At 40.0% G+C, this 21,047-nt stretch overlaps 1 protein-coding gene across 4 annotated transcripts in view; it reads left to right on the top strand.

Moving 5' to 3' along the window:
• axo (axotactin) overlaps positions 1–21,047 on the top strand; it is a 296,029-nt gene that overhangs the window by 77,993 nt on the left and 196,989 nt on the right. For all 4 annotated transcript variants that reach the window (XM_067787399.1, XM_067787402.1, XM_067787400.1 and 1 more), the window contains exons 2-4: positions 2,420–3,109; positions 5,708–5,957; positions 20,527–20,746. In XM_067787399.1, coding sequence (XP_067643500.1) covers positions 2,440–3,109; positions 5,708–5,957; positions 20,527–20,746 — 1,140 coding nt within the window. In that variant the 5' untranslated portion in view covers positions 2,420–2,439. The remainder of the gene's footprint in view (positions 1–2,419; positions 3,110–5,707; positions 5,958–20,526; positions 20,747–21,047) is intronic.

Genomic DNA, 21,047 nt, shown 5'->3' with positions numbered 1-21,047 from the left:
AATTACTGTTCGATCGTGTTGGCTTTGACTAAGAGTATTTATTGTGTTTTCTTATAACATCTCCAATTTTTTCGTGGCTTTTATTTTAAAATTAGTACAATTAATTCTGATTCTAACAATGGCCACAATAAGACGGCGTTGTTTGAATGATGCAGATAGTTTCTGTGCTGTTTGTGGTGAATATACCTTCAAAAAGTTTCGTAAAGTCATCACGGACTTTGTTAAAACAGGATATTTTAATTACATTGGAGTGAAAATTTGCGATGAAGAGAAGCCAAAGGTGCCAAAAACTGCGTGCCAAAATTATGTTGTGTCTCTGCGACAATGGTCGAATGGATCCGCTGTCAAATTTAAGACACCAATGATATGGCAGGAACCTACGAATCATCATGATGATAGTTATTTTTGTGTGGTAAACATTACTGGAATAAACTCGGAAACAAAAACAAATGGTCCTAGCTGACGTTGTCTTCTGCACAGCGACCACTTCTGCAATCAAACGAATCATCAGTACCGCACACGTCATCAGCTTTTGAAGGAAGATGGGACACGCATATGATGGCCGATTACTGCTGGAGTCTCTGTCGGGATCTTGAACAAGACCCACAGGCAAGAAAGTCTTATAAAAGCAATTTAGTGCTGATACGTGGTAAATCATTAAAATTAAGTATGTAAAAATTCTCATTTTTGTAAAAATTTAACGTAACCATTTCTCATAAAAGAGAAGCCTTGTGTTAAAAATGTTGAATAATTAGCTTTCCCTTAATTACCATCAATGTCTTCTTAGACATTGCCGGAGCATTCAATAACGTCTCTAAATGGGCGATTATGGATGGTCTTAATTACATTAAAGTACATCCTGCTTAACCAGATCGATCGGCTGCATGTTAAATTGCAGGAAGATTACATCACAATGGGGATTGTTCGAGGACACGATATCAGTGGACAGGGGAACGCCGCAGGGAGGGGTGCTATCACATCTGCTGTGGACGCTGGTCATCAGCCAACTGTTCAGGCGATTTGATGAGGGACCCGTAAAACTTACGGCTTACGCGGATGATGTTGCAATTGTCATAAGTGGAAAGTGTCTTCCAATGATTAGCTCTTTGGTGGATCGGGATATTCATACCTGAGCATCAAATGTCGGGTTGAAAGTCAACGCGGATAAGACGGATATGGTCTTGTTTACAAAGAGGTACAAAGTCCCAAATTGGATCAGGCCTAAGTTAGCAGGGGTGACCCTACAGGATAAACCTTGCAAAAAGTATCTAGGAATCATCCTAGACAATAAGCAGTCATGGAAGCTCAACGTGGAGTAGAGGGTGAAGAAGGCTTCAACGGCACTTTATGCATGTAAACGAATGCTGGGGTGTACATGTGGCTTATCGCCCTCTCTTTCTCATTGGCTTTTTACAGGCTTAACTATCCTATACTATGGTGTTCTTGTTTGGTGGAAAGCCACACAAAAAGCAACCTACCTCAAAAAATTAGAGGGGATATGCAGACTATCGATGCTTAGCATTACCGGAGCCCTGAAAACAGCCCCGACAGCTGCACTGTATGCCATTCTGCACATTCCACCTGTAAACCTGGTAGCAAAGAATATAGCGTTAACAACTGCAACATCTATATTGGGTCCCAGGGCTTATGGGAATAGATGGCATTGAAAAAGCGGATGAACTAGCTAAAAAGTGCGCATTCTTTGAAGCTTGCTCCGTAGACGGGGCAATTAGACTGGGCGAAATTAAGCGAAGGCGAGAGATGCACATGATCAATCAAGCGGGAAAGGCGTGGGTTCAAGCGCGGGGCTGTAAAGTGTCGAAGATTATGTGCAGGTCTTACAACCTTAGACTAACAAAGTTGATTCTATCATTAAAAAAAGAGGACTGTAGACTCATGACGGGTATTCTGACTGGACACTGCCTTCTGGCGTCACATGCATTTAAATTAGCCTTGGTCAGTGATAGCAGATGTAGGAAGTGCTGGTTGGAGAAGGAAACGATTGAGCACGTTCTGTGCTCTTGCCCTGCGCTTGCCAGGCTAAGACTCCAGCTATTGGGAGTGATACAGCTATCAGATCTAGAAGCAACAAGTGGCTTAAATCCTAGGAAGTTTCTAGTATTTGCCAAGAGGACGAAGTTATTTTATAACATAGGTCCATGTTTTTGATAGGGGTTTTCAGTTTGGTCGTTAAAACAAACTTCTGGTAACACTACGGACTTATTCAGTCTATGTCAGGTCCTCATGGACCGGCCAGTTCAACCTAACCTAAGCTAATTACCAGCTTTTCTAAACAACTCTTAACTATTTAAGCACATTGAATATATTCTCAAATAAAGTTCTATTATTAAATGCTTCCAACATTTTATTTAAACATACCACTAACACTTAAATAAATTTCCATATCTTCTACTTCCAGCGAAAAAAAAACTCAACACAATGCGTTCGCATAAAGTGGCGACATGGCATTACCATCGTTGCCTACTTTTACTTTTACTTATCACACAAACGTTCCTACTTACTGCCGCGCTACCCGCAGCCATCAACACACTAGCAACACAAATCGGCGGTTTAAACTCGAATAGTAATAGTAACAATAATAATAACAACAACAATATAAGTGGCAGCAATGCCGGTGTAAATAGTAATGTAAATAGTAATAGTAACAACAATAATAACAACAATCCATTAGGAAATCCCAATGCAAATGTGAATAACAATGGTTTAAACAACAACAGCTTGAGCTCTGTAGGCAGCAGCAGCAGCAGCAGCGGCGGTGGCAGCAATAGTGGCATCTTGGGCGTAAACGTAGGCAGCAATACAATCGATGTAATCAACATTGGTGGCAGTATAAATAATGCGGGTGGCATTGGTGTGGTTGGCACTAGCGCCAACAGTAGCAACATCATGGTATTGCCAAGAGAAAAGTTATATGAAAAGTGCACTGGGCCTGGTGATCCAGGTCCTTGCAAGCAATACATTTACAAATGGCGCTATGAACCTTTATCCAATGAATGTACGACTTTCATATGGGGCGGATGTGAGGGTAACCCGCAGAATCGTTTCAATACGGAGACTGAGTGCTTGTATCATTGTATAGGTGGACCACGTAAGTGACAACATTTATTAGATATTTACATATATATATATATGACTCTCTTTTTGGGACTCAGATGGCAGAGATCGCCACAGTTAGGTCGTTAATGAAAAAAGATCTAAGAAACTTTTATTTTGAACTTTGGAAATAGCCATAGTTTGTAGTTAAAAAAATAAAAGTAGAATTGAAGAGTTATAACTGACTGACAAAACGAAATAATGCATATGAGAACTCCCAGACAGTGGTGTTTGGCGCCGCTTATCCACTGTTTCTTCTCTTCGTCGTCCTTACAGCACATACAGATCCACGATAGGGCGCTCCTAGCTTTTCTGCGCGCACTCCTACAAGTGTGAAAATTTCAACTATACTTAGGATGTAAATGAGAGGGGATCCCTTAAGATTCTTAAGATTGTAACGAGTTTCGGGAAATTCCACTTTTTTGAACCTTGTATTAACGTTCAAATCGCTAAAGTGTTGAATAAATCACTGCACTATTCTGTATTGCAAAATGATCTTTCCTAGACTACTTTTGGAGTAGTGCAGTTATACTTCACAAATATACTTCAAAGCCAAAGCGTGCTTAAATCAAAACTGATTAGTTATTACTCAGCTTGCGCTGCCTTAATACTCTCGGTTTCCTCGTTCACCCATTTCTCCTAAGGTCTAGTAATTTCGCGAACAGTTGTAGCTCATGCTTGGGTAGTTACCACCTATATACATGTATATCTGTAGTCCACGCCTCTCCCATAGCCATATTATGTGTGTGTATGTGTGAGTAACTACTTCAGCTGATGGCTGCATATTTGTGTGTGTGGGATATCTCTTCGTCGCCTTCTACATAATAGTGGCTGCTTTATTGTTGTTGTACATTTATTTAGTAGCAGCTTAGTGATGCTAATATTCGTCACACTATGATGTCCAACACCCTGGAGTTTTTTAACCATCTGCCGTTGGTTTAACAGTAGATATACTTTTTTACAATTAGCGTGCATGTGGCAACCCAGGTACACCCATCCATACCTAAGTGTTCTTTGTTCAAGTTCATCTGCAATACAGTTTTCCTCAATGTATCTGCATCACGGGACACATGTAAGGGGAACATGGTTCTGTTGAGCAACCTCCTGAAGATGTCGGTGACAGTTTAGTTCTAGTTGAGAAATGAATGAGCAAGAGCCAAGGTATTTGATAGCACTTGGCTATTTATAAAAATAAGATTTCTTCATATCCAAACTGCAGCTTCCGCAATTGTTGGGGTCGCATAGTGGGCAGTGCATCGAGGAAGATAACTAGAATTGTCTATAGTGTTCAGTTATTCCTGTAGTCCCATTAGACGCCTCCTTCAAACGGAGGGCTGACGCTGTCGTAGCTCGGTATCCTTCTAGGTCCAAGGGTAGCATATCAAGAATGATCGGAAGAGTTTTACTTGGCATTATTCCTGGGGAACCACAGATTCGGATCATAATAGGTTTGTGTACTTTACCCAACAAGTAAAGGTTTGACGGCTTGCTCAAGGCTGGCCATCATACGACTGTCCTTCATTAGATCACACAAAGTTTGAAGGAATTTATAGCAATAGGTCATCAGCATATGCCACAAACTTCCTGGTAACCGTAAGGTTCCATAGAGGAGGGAAAGAACGCCAGAAGTTGCTGACTATTCTGTTCTGGGTTTTGAGTACGATGCACGAAAGACTGATCGATCTGTAGACCTTTGGCCCATAATGAGAAGGTTTATAGAAGGAATATAGTGACAGCCAAGCAGGCGGCATACATGTGACGCAGATATTTAGCTGTTATCTACGAAAAGTAAATAAGCTGTGCAGGAACAATTCCATCTGGTCAAGCTGCCCATTTAAAACTCCTCTCAGTCATGGAGTATATTTAGAGTCATGTTTGTTGCAGGTGCTTCTACTGCGCTTGCATGTTTCCGGTACAATGTGTATCCTGAAGCAGCTCCAAACTTTCCACTTCTGTGCTGGTGCAGGTTCTGTAAGGCCTCTGCAAATAGCTCTTATCTATTTCCGTCCCTCAAAGCAATCACCATAGCCTTGTGGTGTCCTCGAAATTTTCGACTCCAGTGCAGTTTCCTCGCGAAGTTGTCTTCGCTTGTTTAAGCAATTGTGACTCGATGTCGAGGCATTTGGGTCTATTAAACTGTTTCCTACAGGATTTATAAAATGAGTCAAGTCGTCGAACCACAAGAAAATTTACGCTTATCGCGTATTTTTTATACTACATAGACAAGTCTTTTATATGACATTAGATATTGGAGCTTCCCTATATACGTGGTTTGCACTTGCGGCCACTCCGATGAGTAGGTGGCTCATGCTGAGATCAGCCACCAGATCTTTCAGCATCCTCTACGGAGGAGAATTGGTTTTATTTATACGTAGAGATTAAAATCTGAAAATAAATTTTTTTTTAACTGAAAAAGCTAAAACAAAAAAATTTACTTTTCTGAATTTTTGGAATAAATGAAAAAATTATCTCATTTCACGAGTGCGGTAGAAAAATTTGCAAGCTGAATACCAAAGAAAAAATGTTTTTATTTTTTTTTCTTCTTCTTAATTCCGATCCCTGATACAGCCACACATTTATTCTCTAATTACAGACACACTACCACCATTCCTACGTTCCACAACCAATGAGCCCAGCACCACAGAGTCTTCACTTCAGCTCGCACCTAATACGGCTGGTCCTATATATGGCGGTGATGCTTTAGATAACAACCCCGTGCCATTCGATCAACGTGGCCCTGAGCTGACGTTTGCTGAAACGGGTCAGGAAAAGACATTCGTCTTTGCCAAGAATAATACATTCATACAAATGGACGGTGATATTATACAAACATTTCAATTAAGGTAAGTCAAATGAGTACTGAAGTAGAAAATTAAAGGTGTACGTAGACGTCGACGTAAAAAATTAAAAAGCTCACCACATAACTTAAACATATTAGTGACCTACATAAGATGACTGTATATTACCGAAATGGTAGAGCTCCCTTTAAGGAGCATTTATTAGAGAACATTTATCATGTATGTGAGCTATTTCAATATAATTGATAATAAGGGGGAGAAATTAGGTGGAGGTGAAAAAGATCGAATAGGGCGTATAAGCAAGTCAGCCAAGAATCTTTCTGGAAAAGGCGGAATTCGGAAAAATTCCAAAGACATTTCATGGGAATCTCAAATAATTGGTATAGAAACCATGAATGTGAGGCTCGTGAATTGGTTGAGTTACGTCAAGGGGGTTCTATAGAGAAGAGGAAAGAAAAGGAAAGAGTAAGTTAGGAGCAGGGGTGGACAGAGGTGGAAAGAACAAGAAGATGTGGCAAGACAGAAATTGTGAGAAGGAGGAGCAGGGATGGTGGGAAAAGGACAGGATAAGGAAATGTTAAAGCTTAAAGAAAGAAAGATAAAAAGAATAAAATCAGGAAAATAAAGATAAGGATAAAGATTAAGATAAAGATAAAGTGAGATACGTTATAGGTTGGAAAACCAGTGTCAGAGGAATGCAAAGAAAAAGAAGTGGAAGAGGAAGAAGAAAAAAAGAAATATGAGTGTATGGAAAAGAAAACAAAACAAGAGAAGAAGAAGAAGAAAATATAGGAATAAAATGAAGTGAAAAAATTGAGAGAGGATTAGTAGAGGTAGTGGGAGGAAAGGCAAATGTCAAGACGAAAAGGAAGAAAGCAAGGAGAAAGAAACTGGGAAACTGAGGCGTGGGTATGGAGGAGGAAAAGTTAAGCTGTAAAAGGAAGAGAAAACAAGGATGGTTTGGTTAGGCTAAGTTGAATTGGACTGCCTTAATTTACATTGACTGAATATTTCATAGTGTTACCAAAGACGATTTTATGACTTAATCCTTTTATGAACTAGGACCTATATTATAAAAGAACTCTGCTCTATTCACCAAGATTAAAAGTTTTCTCGAAACCCACACCGATTGCTGTTCTAGATTTTAATCTTGTGTTGTTGTTGTTGTATTAACGCTAATACACTCCCCGAAGGTCTTGGGGAGCGTTATTTGTGTTGTTGGTCCTCTTCAGAGTATAGATCCGGTACGTTCCGCTAACAAGCAACATTAAGGTACTAACCTAACCACTTTGGGAATGATTTAATATGACCACATTGAACATGATGGGCCAACTTGCCTCCCCACTCCTAGTTCAATGAGGATATAAATATATGTATGATACATGCATATTTGTAACATTATTCCCCTCTCGAAGCTAAGGTTGACAATTGGATTGCGGAAGCTCTCAAGCTATAGAGTATTGCATTGCGCTTATCAACCCCCTAAATCCCTTTGGAATTGTGTCACTTCTATTAGTTCGAACCCTCATCTGGCGAGCACAGACAGCTGTAGCTTACATAGTTTTCCTTTAGTATCTTCAGCACATCATACTGCAGACCCCACACTTACCACTAACTTGAAACACTGTACTCACATTTCCGCAACTCTAAGAAGTGGGATACACTTTAATTAAATTCAAATCAATATCGCCCTTGTTGACATATTGTGTAAGGCCTCGAAAAAGTCCCAGAAATCTGAGGCGTATCTCTTCTATTCCACGGCTCTATCTATGCTAAGAACATAAAAAATAATAAATACTTCGTGCGATTCAGATTCGTGACGATTTTAGCCGAGCTTTTCTACCAATTCGCATTGTGCCCTTTTTTCTAATTTTTCCGTACAAATTGGCCGGATGGGACCTACATATTTTATGGCATGATGTTTGATGGTTGTACGATTGCAAGGAATATTATATTTGGACCGGGCAGTGCCACTACTCATGCCGAGATCGACTTCTCCGCATTAAGTCTCGAAAGAAAATGTGTGCCAATAAGAGCCAAGGGGAAATTGGAAGAGATTACCGTCATCCCTTACCAAATTTGATATGAAGATACTAAATATGATACAACCCCGAAACTGGTTTGTCTTCAAACAAAATTTTTCAACAGATTACGGAAAATCATTTAAATACACATCAATCATCCACCCAGTCGGAAAATCAACAAAACAAAATTTACTTAATTGTTCTTGTTTATCAGCCCCTGTACTATTTCTTCTTTAAAAGAACTTTTTTCGATATTGCTGTCTCGCTGGAGCATTAAATGTATGCACAGAAGTTCTTTCATAACGTCAACAGATTCCTTTATTCATCCCAGAACACCTAGCGCTTTCGACTTATGCAAATTTAAAAATATCCTTCAGCTGCTTTCGGATTCCAATTCGAATTGCCTCTGTATCTTCTTAGAGGGCAGGATTAATTTCAGGTCACTGCTTTAGTAGTAACCTCTTTAGTTTTTAAAATTTGTCCCTCTAAAAATTTCAATACAGAAAGAGAGTGGTAGAATAAAAGGCTGTAGAAGTGGAGGGTTAAATGAAGGTCGATAAATATGAATACGAAGCAAAAGTCATGCTATTAAGCATGTTGTTTTACTAAAACCAAATTACACTCAAACATAACCGTAAGACGAGTACCGGTGCGTTTATGTAAAATTTGTTTGCATTATTTGGTATAAAAGAAAGTAACGTAGATACAAACATACAAGTGATGGCAATATTACTTACTTACTTACTTACTTAGTTGGCGGTTACCCGTCGCCAGTCGCTTCTTCGTTTCCGCCTTCCAGCGGAGTTAGGTGCCGTCCTCTTCCTCTGCTTCTATAGATGTGTTCTGGTAAGAACACTTTTTTAGCGAGCTCGTCATCTCTTATTCGCCAACATGACCTAGCCAGCAGAGCCGCTGTGTTTAAACTCACTGGACTATATTGGTGTCTGCGTAAAACTCGCACAGCTCATCCCTAAAGCTTCTTCGGTATTCGCCCTTGCAGACAGGTGAAGAGCCATCACTTTTTGAAAGAACTTTTTCTCTCGAACACTCCCACATTCGCTTCACCTGATGTTGTCACTTGGTCCCTGCTTCTGCGCCGTATAGCCACGGGTACGATAAGTAACTTGTACAGAATGAATTCCGTTTTCCAAGAGAGGACTTTAGTTTTCAAATGCCTACCTAGTCCAAAGTAGTATTTATTTGCAAGTGTGATTCTTCGCCGACTTTATGCCGACTCGTAACGGCAGCCGGAAGACAAATGAGTATTAACTGAAAAGCTTTTCATGGCAGAAATACACTCCGACCTGAAATTATTGCTACCAACCATGGCGCGGTTGCCAGGGCGCTGACTCCTTGCTTGATAAGTGAAGCTTATAGTTATAATCGTATTAAATAAGATAGACGCAGACATAGAGAGATTGGAAGAGGGAATTTCAGTAAAAGGTAAAAAAATAAGGTATGAAATATTTTGATGTAATTCAACCCAAGTTGAACTGGCGGATTCGTCGTTGATTAAAATTAACTTCAATTAAATGCAAGAAAGATATCAAATTATATGAACTTCAGAATCGTTTGATGTCCAAATATTAACTAATGGTTTCAACTGAAATAAGTTTTAGAAATTCCCAATTAAAATCATACATACAAATTATAAACCATAAATCTCTTTCAACAGTTGCGCTTCAATTACTTACATTCTGTACATTTAGTTACAAGCACAATTATTAATATATATGTATGTACATAATTCAAACGGTAAATATTATAAATTATTATTGGCTCTTGTGGATATGAGGCTAAACCAACCATCCAGTAACTGTAAAAGCCAAGTCATTCAGGTGCCTTTCAAGTGCATGCACTTCTCGTTCATAATGAATGAATGACTACTGAGTGAGTTTCTTAACTGCCTGATGCCAGTTTGTGTCTCAACCACATACATAACCATATATGTAATTATGTAGTTAATAATATTTAACATTTATGCAGTTAAGCAAATAGTTACAAGCAAGCTGCATTGCAACACATCAAATTCTCTTCATTTTATTTACTCTAATATGCAAAAATAGGCAAGTAATCAACTAAGGTTTGAACAGCTAATCAAACTACATAGCCCCCCTCTCCAGCCCCCCCTCACCGTACTGCTTTAACTGTTAAGCATTCGAAATTGTTATTGAGTTAAAGTTTTCAGTTTAAGTCCATAACCAAGTCGTCTTAGTTGTTATGCTTCGCTCCCTTGCTCCGGTAAGGTCTATAGTCTAACCGAGGCCCAAGAAAGAGAGGCTTTACTACAACTGCCGGAAAAAGAAATTAGGGTACAGCTATTGTGTGACCCTGTGGCACGTTGCGACGCAGTCACTCATTTTTATATATTGTAACGAATTTACTTGCAAATCCTCTTATTTGCCCTTTTGCTAAGTTCATACACTAAACTGTTGAATAAATAACTCCAATATTGAATAATCGAAAAATGGCCTTTATTAAAGTACTTACAATAACACTTATACTTTGCAATTAGCTGGCTTAATAACCAAACTGATTGATAGCTCAAATGATGCTGACTTTCAAAATAATACTGCTATTGCTCGCTAGATAGCGTCTTAATCGAAACTGCCCATATCGCCTCTACCGCTGATGCTTTTATACTCTGTGATTTCTTCGTGGCATCTTCTAGGCGCTTCCCGAATTTTACTTAGTTATAAATTTCTCAGCTACAACTACAGATGTATAATTTCTCATTTGGGTAATACTTGCACAAATTATTGCCCTCTCTTGTGACAACTCAGATAAGATATATGCATGTGTTTGTGCATTGCCACTCCGCTGCTCGTATACGTACGTGGTACATATGTGTAGACGCAATTATTGTTTCCTTTATGTAGATACATAATGATTGAATTATTGATGTGAATTCACGTCGCTGCTTAGCATCGGCCTAGAGATGGCAGCACCCCTTAGTTTTGCTAATATTCGTAACAATATTAACAAAAATTCACAAAAGCACTCAGGTTTAACGTAGATATATTGGAACGATTTTCCGTCATCACTTATCACATTTCTTTAGGATGCAAACGGTATTCGATGATGTGCCTTCTTCAGTGATAGTTCTACAACAAAAAATAACACTGAAGATGGCACAGCGCTGAAACCAGTTTGTCCCCAGAACAAATTTGACAAGGTATGACTGAAAATCCTTCCAATATACATACATTGAACGAATTTTGGTGAATTCTGAAATTTCCTTAAAATGTTCATTGGTTTGTGCTGTTCTAGCTCAATGGCGTCGTGCGATCCGCACTATGCGCACCTCCGACAAGTAGAACAACTGCCTTAAAAACAGAGCTCAATATTTGTTGCTGGTCAGTTCATACGGCGCCTTCATATCACTTTTTGCCTCTCATAGCTACAATCTTCGTAGTACTGAGAAAATACCGAACCCTGTACCATCTATTCTTTCCGGGAATATCATACATATGAAACAAGACCACCAGCTCCTGGGCCCTCACACTACGTACATTGTACATTATCATAGAACATATACGACTAGGACACCTCCTCAATGTATTCTATGCCTTGGATACCTTGCCAGGAGCTGGAGCTTCGAAATCACACTCGGCCTAGCCGTATGCCATCAAGGTGCACAACACCACCGCTGAACCCTAAAGTGATCTCAAGATGTTCACAAAAAATAGACAGGTATGAAAACGATCTAAACCTATTAAGCCATCAAACTGTGCAGTACGTCTATGGTATATAGTTCCATCAACCACTGCCGATCTGGAAGTCGTAAACATAAACATTAGAATGGCCCTTATACATAAGATAAACTATTTTTGTATTCTTACCTGCACATATAAATTTTGGTCCGGACTGGATATTTAATTAATAGAGACCACGCTTATCTACCTTCCTTCAGCTATCGCCTCAATAAAAGCGCGTCACTAAGGGGCATGTATTGTAAAATTCTGCGTCTGGCTTCAACGCACACCACGACCTGTTGCATTTTAATTAGCCATGTTAACTCGCCAGATGATGATAGAAAATATTAACTTGCAGAGAAATAATCATTCAGCAAGAATTGAGAGAGAGATATCCTAGCGAGTGTCGGAAATCTGACATAGTTTGCGACGTATCGTCAGTGCATAACTTGTAAACTGCGTCGACTGAAGTTTATTCAAATATATGATCACCGGCCTTCGCTCCCTAAGAAGCTCGTCCTGAAACCTCTCGGAGGCTATAGCGCCTAGCATTTATTTATTTTATTTTATATTTCCGTTCGCGTCGTGCTCCTTTTAATTTGTTTGCCTATACTGGCCGCCTTGGTAGCATGGCTCAAATGTTCGCTTCACTAAATATATACTCTACGTCAAAAGCAACACCTTCTACGAAGCGCTTTGTACTAGGAACCCATTTTAATAGCTTTTTTTTTTGATTCGATAAAGTATGGCCAAAGAATTGTCCTAGACCAAAGTTTATGGGATCCCGGGATATCCATAGAATTTTCATAACGAATCATACACCCTTTTTATTTTTCGTACCCTTTTCAAAAGGATAAAACTCCGACCCTATAAATATACAAAGGCATATCCAAATGACACTAATTGTTTACGAATAGATTTTGCTAAATATCTTGATTTGGAATTGTTACTCTTTATATTTTTCCATAGTAAACTTGCATCTGCTTTTTTGCCATAAAAAATAAGTAAATGTAAGGTGCGATAACCTCCGAAGAGATTTTAGGCCGAGCTTGTCTTCAAATCTGGGTCGTGCCCCTTTTCATTTTTCCTACAAATTGGCGGGACGGGACCTACTTGTTTTATGCCGTCTCCGAACGGCATTTGCAAGGCAGATGAGTTTTCACTGAGAGCTTTTCATGGTAGAAATACACTCGGAGTGCTCGCCAAACACTAGAAAAATGTTCTTCTAATTGAAAACACGTGTTTCCAAAATTTTGATGTTGCTTTGCTCGGGGCGTGAAACCGGGGTCTTCGGTGTGCTAGGCGGAGTATGCTGCCATAACACCACGGCGGTCGCCAGTGCCATAAACTTTGATAAAATTGAGATATTCGTCTCATTGTATAAACCGCTCCATAAATATAGGACCAAACTTTTATGCTGTCCTTAAAAAATAAAATTGCGGATTTAACTTTTTAATTCGGACTCATAACACATTAGTACGGGTTAAAAAAATTCTTTCGAATAGAAAAATTGGAGTTCGAAAATATATTTTTCTGAAGTACTCCGATTTTATAAGGAATTACAGTTTGTTTCCCTCCTTAATACCTCCTGTTTATAACAGTCCATGGTTTAATGTTACTCATACGCCATGGTACACCACTGCCTTACAGCTTTAGGGCACCTAAAACTTTTTTTAATGGTTCAATTGAAGCTAAAAATTTTAATAAATTAGGTATATCGACGGCGAAAACATAATTTCTACTTGAGGATATAATAATGTAACGAATTTACTCGCAAATCCTCTTATTGGCCCTTCTGCTAAGTTCGAATCACTAAATTGTTGAATAAATAACTCCAATATTGAATGATGGAAAAATGGCCTTTATTAAGTACTTCACAATAACACTCAAACTGTGCAACGAATAGCTTAATAACCAAACTGATATCTTAAAGGAAACTGACTTTCAAAATAATAGTGCTATTGCTCGCTAGATATCGTCTTACTCGTAACTGCTTGACAATTCAAATCAAACTGAATTCCTTCTTACTCGCTGGCGCCGCTTTTATAGTTTACGCTGCATACTTCTAGGCTCTTCGATTTCCAGAAGTTACTAGTTGTTTCGGCTACAAAATCGCCAGCCACAACTACGTGCACAAATTATTGCTCTCTCTTGTGACAACTCAGATAAGGTATATGCATGTGTTTGTAGTTTACAGTCTCCCGCACACACATAAGCGTATAAGTAAATTCATCGGTGTGTGACATCTCATCTCTCGCTGCCTTGTATGTAAATGTTGCTCGTCGGAATGTGTACATATGTGTAGACGCAATTATTGATTCGTTTATGTAGATACATAATGATTGAATTATTGATGTGCATTCACGTCACTGCTTAGATCGGCTTAGAGCTGGCAGCACTCCTTAGTTTTGCTAATATTCGTAACACTGCCCTCCACCTAAGTCTGATCGTCCCGATCAGACAAATCTCTCGATCTAAACGCTGCTAATCTCTCCAAATGAACCACTTTCATTTTGGTTCGTGGTTTGGTAGTGGTTTGTATGCGGTACACTACATCGTTGATCCGTTTTACAACTTTGTATGGGCCTTCCCAGTTACACTGCAATTTCGGGGACAAACCTTTTTTTCGTTGTGGGTTGTATAGCAGCACCAAATCTCCTTCCTGAAACCCTTCCGAATTAATTGCTTTATCGTACCTCGCTTTCATCTTGTCACTCATAATCTTTGCTCGTTGCCTTACCAGATCGTGTATCTCTCTCAGCTCTTCTTCTAAGACATCAGTGGATTTCTTGACATTCCTCTCCGCATCGGCATCTATCCCATACTTCAAATCAGCTGGCAGTCGAAGGTCATTGCCAAAAATTACCTTTGCGGGAGTTTGGCCCGTTGTGTCATGTACTGCCGATCGGTAGGCCATCAAGAATAATGATATGTGTGTATCCCAGTCCTTATGGTACTTGTCGACTACTTTCCTTAAATGCTCCTCCAATGTTCTATTGAAACGTTCCACCATACCATCGGACTGAGGATGCAATGCAGTTGTCCGTGTTTTTCGAATGCCCAACTTCTTGCACAGTTCTTGGAACACAGCTGATTCAAAATTCCTGCCTTGGTCAGAATGTAACTCCATTGGTACACCATACCTTGCAACCCATTCGTTTTTAACCACTTCTGCTACTGTTTCTGCTTCTTGGTTTGGGATTGGGTATACCTCTGGCCATTTACTGAAATAATCCATAACCACCAGTACGTATTTGTTTCCGCGGTTGCTAGTAGGAAATGGACCTGCGACATCCATGGCGATCCTTTCAAATGGTGCACCTGAAATATACTGCTTCATCTGGCCACGACTTCGGGTTTTGGGCCCTTTCGCTCTGTTGCATACCTCGCAATTGGCAATCCACTCGGTGACCGACTGACGACAACCAACCCAATAGAATCTCTGCTTAATTTTCTCGAGTGTCTTCGTGATTCCAAGATGGCCTCCACTTGGACCATTGTGCAACTCGCTGAGCACGTCAGGAATCCTCTTTCTGGGAACAACTATAAGTTTCTTCTTGCACTGACCATCCTCACTCTCCCATACTCGATGCAAGCAACCGGATATCAATTCCAAACTGTTCCACTGTGCCCATTGTCCTTCCGGATTACGGAACTGCAGAAGCCATTTCAATGCTGCGTGATCTGTCCTGACATGGAATCGCTGGCCGTAGAGGTATTTGTGAAAATGTTTAATGCACTCTACCAATGCCAACAGCTCTCTCCGCGTAACACAGTAGTTCCTCTCTGGTTTCCCAATCGAACGGCTGTAATATGCAACTACCTTCTCCTGTCCATCGACCAGTTGTGATAAAACGCCTCCTATAGCATATCCACTTGCATCTGTATCTAGAATAAATGTTGCTCCTGGAATCGGATATGCTAACATTGGGGCAGTGCACAAACGCTCCTTCAATGTTTGGAAAGCCACTTCTTGCTCCTTCTTCCATTCAAAAGCTTTGTTTTTTCTTGTAAGCTCATGGAGGCTATGGGCTACGCTGGAAAAATTTGGTACAAATCGGCGGTAATATGTGCACAGCCCAAGAAAGCTTCTTAATTCATGTAGATTCTGTGGTCTTGGCCAATCCTGTACAGCCTCTATTTTTTCGTTCGCAGTGCAGATGCCCTCTGTCGTTACCTTGTGACCCAAATAATTGACTTCCTTTTTAAACAGCGCACACTTTTTGGGACTTAACTTCAGACCAGCGCCAGCTATTCTCTGGAAAACTTCCTCCAAGTTCTTAAGATGTTCATCAAAGTTCTTGCCCAATACGATGATGTCGTCCAGGTACACCAAGCATGTTTTCCAATGTAGTCCTTTCAGTACCTGGTCCATGAGTCTCTCAAAAGTAGCTGGTGCATTACAAAGTCCAAAAGGCATCACTGTAAATTGCCAAAGACCATCACCGACACTGAAGGCTGTTTTCTCTTTATCTTCCTCCTTCACCTCCACTTGCCAGTAGCCGCTTTTCAAGTCCAGCGTGGAAAACCATTTCGTACCAGATAGCGAGTCCAGAGTGTCGTCAATTCTTGGCAATGGGTAGCTATCCTTTTTCGTTACGTCATTCAACTTCCGGTAGTCCACGCAAAACCTCATTTTTCCATCCTTTTTTTTTACAAGTACTACCGGTGAGCTCCATGGACTAGCTGATGGTTCGATGACGCCGCTGTCGTTCATTTCTTGAATGATTTGACTCACAACTTCCCGCTTCGCCAGTGGAACACTACGTGGAGCTTGACGGATCGGTCTCGCATCTCCAGTGTCAATTTGATGTTTCACAACGTTGGTGCGGCCTGGTTTAGAATCATCCTGGTCAAATATGTTCGCGTACTTTAGGAGCAGTTGTTTTGCCTTACTCTGATATGCTTCCTCTAGTCCCTGCATCCATGCCGTGATGTCATTTGAAAGATCAGTATTACTAGCTGAAACGTGTTCCTGGAGCTGTTCACAGTTAATAACCACTTCAGCCTCTTGGCATCTTCCCAAAATAGCTCCTTTAGTCAGTTTGAGTGGTGACTTGAACTCATTGAGTACTCTTACCGGAATACGTCCATCTTGTTTTGTCATAGCCAGGGTTTTTCCTACAAGTATGTTTAGTGCTGATTTGTTTGCTGCTTCGACAACCCACAATTTGTTTGTCCCACAATCTCCATCAACCTTTGCCCAGATGACTGCTTCGGATTTTGGTGGTATTTGCTGACTCTCTTCCACCAGCACTCGTTTACTGCTGTAGCCTCTCTCGTAGCCGAAATTAAGTGGTACATCCATGTTTTTATATCGCATCGTCTTGCTTTGCATGTCGATCTTGATGCCCTGGTCGATTAAGAAGTCCACTCCAATTATGATTTCATCAACAATTTCTGCCACTATAAAATTGTGTACTACCATGACGTTCCCAATTGCGACTTCACATTCTACTTCTCCAATTACCTGGGTGTCCTCTCCCGTGGCTGTACGTAATCTTGCTCCAAGCAATGGTCTTATCTTTTTGTTGACTAAATCCGCTCGAATGATGGAATGAGATGCACCCGTATCTACAGTCAATAACCGTTCCTTTCCGTCCACATGTCCTCCAACAGTAAGGTTGCTCGATCTTCTTCCAATCTGCGAGATAGAGATTATGGGGCATTCAATTGCGGGAGCCAGCTGTCGCCCCTTGCGGCTGACTCGATTTAGTTTAACGATTGAGTGGTCTTGGATATTTGCTCATCACCTTCTGCTCTGCGTTTACGACCACCCACATTGTTGGAGCTATTGGGACCGCTGCTGCATTGTCGTGCAATATGACCTGGGTTGCCGCACTTGAAACATTTAATAACTCCGGCATTTTTCTGTTGTGATCCCTTCAGTGCTTCCAAAATAGTGTCTACCCAATCTGGTCTTTCCACTTCTACACGATGAGCTTTGTATGCTGGTTTACTCAATAGTGAGGCCGTTTCCTGAGTCAATGCATGTGATACCGTTTCAGAAAATGTCAGCTTTGGGTTTGCGTATGTAGCTCGCTTCGTTTCCACGTCCCGTATGCCATTTATGAAACTCTGGATTTTTACCCTTTCAGTGTATTCCACGGGTGCGTCCGCATTTGCAAGATGAGCCAATCTTTCAATATCTGAAGCAAACTCCTGCAATGTTTCATTTGCTTTTTGGTAGCGGTTTTGCAACTCAATTTGGAATATCTGTTTCCTATGCTCGCTTCCGTAACGTCTCTCTAAAGCGCTCATCAATGTTTCGTAGTGGTTCCGCTCGTACTCTGGGATGGTCTGTAAGATTTCCGCGGCAGGCCCTTTCAGTGCCACGAACAGAGCTGCAACTTTATCTTCAGCATTCCATTGGTTCACTGCTGCGGTCTTCTCAAACTGTAGCTTAAAGACCTGAAAAGGAACAGAACCGTCAAAGGATGGTGTCTTTACCTTTGGATTACTCGCTGAAACAGCTGGGCGGTTTAGTTGTAACTGCTCCATACGACCTTTTAACGCTTCTATTTCGGCATCAATTTTGTCCTCGAGTTGTAAAATTTTTGCATCCTGCTCTTCCAGTTTCACAAAGAGCTGCGCTGATACCTGTTCCGAAATTTGTGCCGACATTTCAGATATACGTGCCTCTTGCGCTTCCAGTTGAGATGCCAAATATGTCTTCTGTTCTTCCAATTGTGTCTCCATCTTGGATGTAATCTGTGTCGACATTTCTGACATTCGCGTTTCTTGTGCTTCAATCTTCGATGTTATTCGTGTCTCTTGGGATTCCATCTGTGATGACATATACGTTTTCTGTTCTTCCAATTGTGATGACATGTTGGTAGATATTTGTGATGACATTTCGGACATTTGTGCCGATATTGCAACCAATATCATGTTCAGGTCTGTGTTCGCCATTGTCTGCGGTGTTTCATTTTTCTCTTCAATTTTTGTTGTTGTCTCGTCCTCATCAGGATAAAAAACATACTCGTCCACATCAATTCCTTCTGCTTCCATTGCCTCTCGTAGCCGTGCCTGAAGTTCGAGTTTAACGCCGCTTGTATTCATCCCACGGGCTTCCAACTCCTTCTTTAGTTGCTGGATCTTCAATTCACTGAACTTTGCCATGTCCTTGTTGTCCTCTGGAATTTATTCAACAATTCCTCTTCTGACACCAATTGTAACGAATTTACTCGCAAATCCTCTTATTGGCCCTTCTGCTAAGTTCGAATCACTAAATTGTTGAATAAATAACTCCAATATTGAATGATGGAAAAATGGCCTTTATTAAGTACTTCACAATAACACTCAAACTGTGCAACGAATAGCTTAATAACCAAACTGATATCTTAAAGGAAACTGACTTTCAAAATAATAGTGCTATTGCTCGCTAGATATCGTCTTACTCGTAACTGCTTGACAATTCAAATCAAACTGAATTCCTTCTTACTCGCTGGCGCCGCTTTTATAGTTTACGCTGCATACTTCTAGGCTCTTCGATTTCCAGAAGTTACTAGTTGTTTCGGCTACAAAATCGCCAGCCACAACTACGTGCACAAATTATTGCTCTCTCTTGTGACAACTCAGATAAGGTATATGCATGTGTTTGTAGTTTACAGTCTCCCGCACACACATAAGCGTATAAGTAAATTCATCGGTGTGTGACATCTCATCTCTCGCTGCCTTGTATGTAAATGTTGCTCGTCGGAATGTGTACATATGTGTAGACGCAATTATTGATTCGTTTATGTAGATACATAATGATTGAATTATTGATGTGCATTCACGTCACTGCTTAGATCGGCTTAGAGCTGGCAGCACTCCTTAGTTTTGCTAATATTCGTAACAATAACAATAACAAAGATAATAATATAAAATATGTATGTGGCAAAGGGCACATCCTCTAAGGATAATAAAACTTGGTGGTAAATTGCCTATGTTCCGACTGACATGTCTTGGAGTGAGAGAGCATTTCCATGAAACAACGTTGAATGCTGGAATGCTCTCGTCCAACCTTCTTCAGTTGCTGATCTTTTCGCTCCATCCACCGATTTACCTACATAAATATTTCAGCTGTGGCTCTATAAACAACATACGTTTGTCAGTGATATGATAATGTGTCTCTGCACCTGTGTTTTTAATTTTCCATAAATTTAGCACAGCCGTTTGGCCATTTTAAGTATCAGCTTATGCTGACACGATTTTCGGATGGCATGGTATACGAAAACTAAGTCGTTTAAATCGTTCGCCTACTTCTCCGATCGTTGACAAACTGAACTTACGTACTCATGCTAAACGGACCCTATGTCGGCCGATCGACGACACTCCAGACACTCATATCTCGCCGAAGAAGTACGGGCCTCTTGCAGTTAAAAGTGGTGATTTCGCATATTCGGTTTATGCTTTCTCTTTTACGCCTGACTATTATCATTTCAATATGAAGCTGTCGTATTTGCATCTCACGTTTTTTCTTTACAATCGACTTTTCTCATTTACAAATGATGCTTTAGCATCTACAATTGACTAGTTTCATTTCCATATTACGCTTTCGCATTTTAAACTGACTTATCTCGTTGGACGCTCTCTCTTTCTCATATCGAAGTTACGCCCTCTCATTTACAAATGACTGTTCTCATGTCGAAGTTATTCTTTCGCATTTACAATTAACTACTCTCATTTTATATGACGTTTTCTCATTTACATTTGACGCTTCCTAATTTATAATTGGTTCATCTAGTTTACAATTTACAAATCTTATTTCCAACTAACACTTTCTCACTTAAATAAAACTATTCTCACTTTCATATGATAATTTCTCATTTACAACTGGAAATGGTGTAGATAATTTGGTTGTGCTTTAAATATTAAATTAATATTTCTTTTATTTTTTTTTTTTTTCAGACTTTGCCGTGAGATCTCATTTCAATTTCGTACACGTCTGCCGCATGGCTTACTCGTCTATCATAATGTTAAAAACCCGGATCGTATAAACTTGGATCCATATGCCTTGTATGTGATTGTGGAGAAGGGACAATTGAAGGTTGTGCATGTTTTTGGTAAACATTCAACTAGTGTTACCGTAGGCGAGGGACTCAATCGCGATGAGTGGCATAGTGTAATGGTAAGATAAAATAAAGTACAACAATCTTGAGTAGAGAATACAGCAATATTTGCATGGATTTAATTTGAAAAAGTGGAGTGCAGACTAAGCTCCTGACAAACTAACTTAATTAAAGAGAAAAATTGTTCCCTTTTTTAAATAAGAAAATGTATACGTTGATAGTCTTTAGTAAAAACTAAACCGCTATGCACATAAATCTTTTTGTAAACTCATTGCCCTTTCATCATCATCATCATCATCATCATAAACTCGTTTGTCTAGTATCATCTTGGTGTATTAATTTTTTTTCATTCTCGCTCCA

The sequence above is a fragment of the Eurosta solidaginis genome, chromosome 5 (assembly GCF_040869045.1).
Source record: "Eurosta solidaginis isolate ZX-2024a chromosome 5, ASM4086904v1, whole genome shotgun sequence".
Lineage (NCBI taxonomy): Eukaryota > Metazoa > Arthropoda > Insecta > Diptera > Tephritidae > Eurosta > Eurosta solidaginis.
This window is presented reverse-complemented; position numbering and strand designations above follow the sequence as displayed.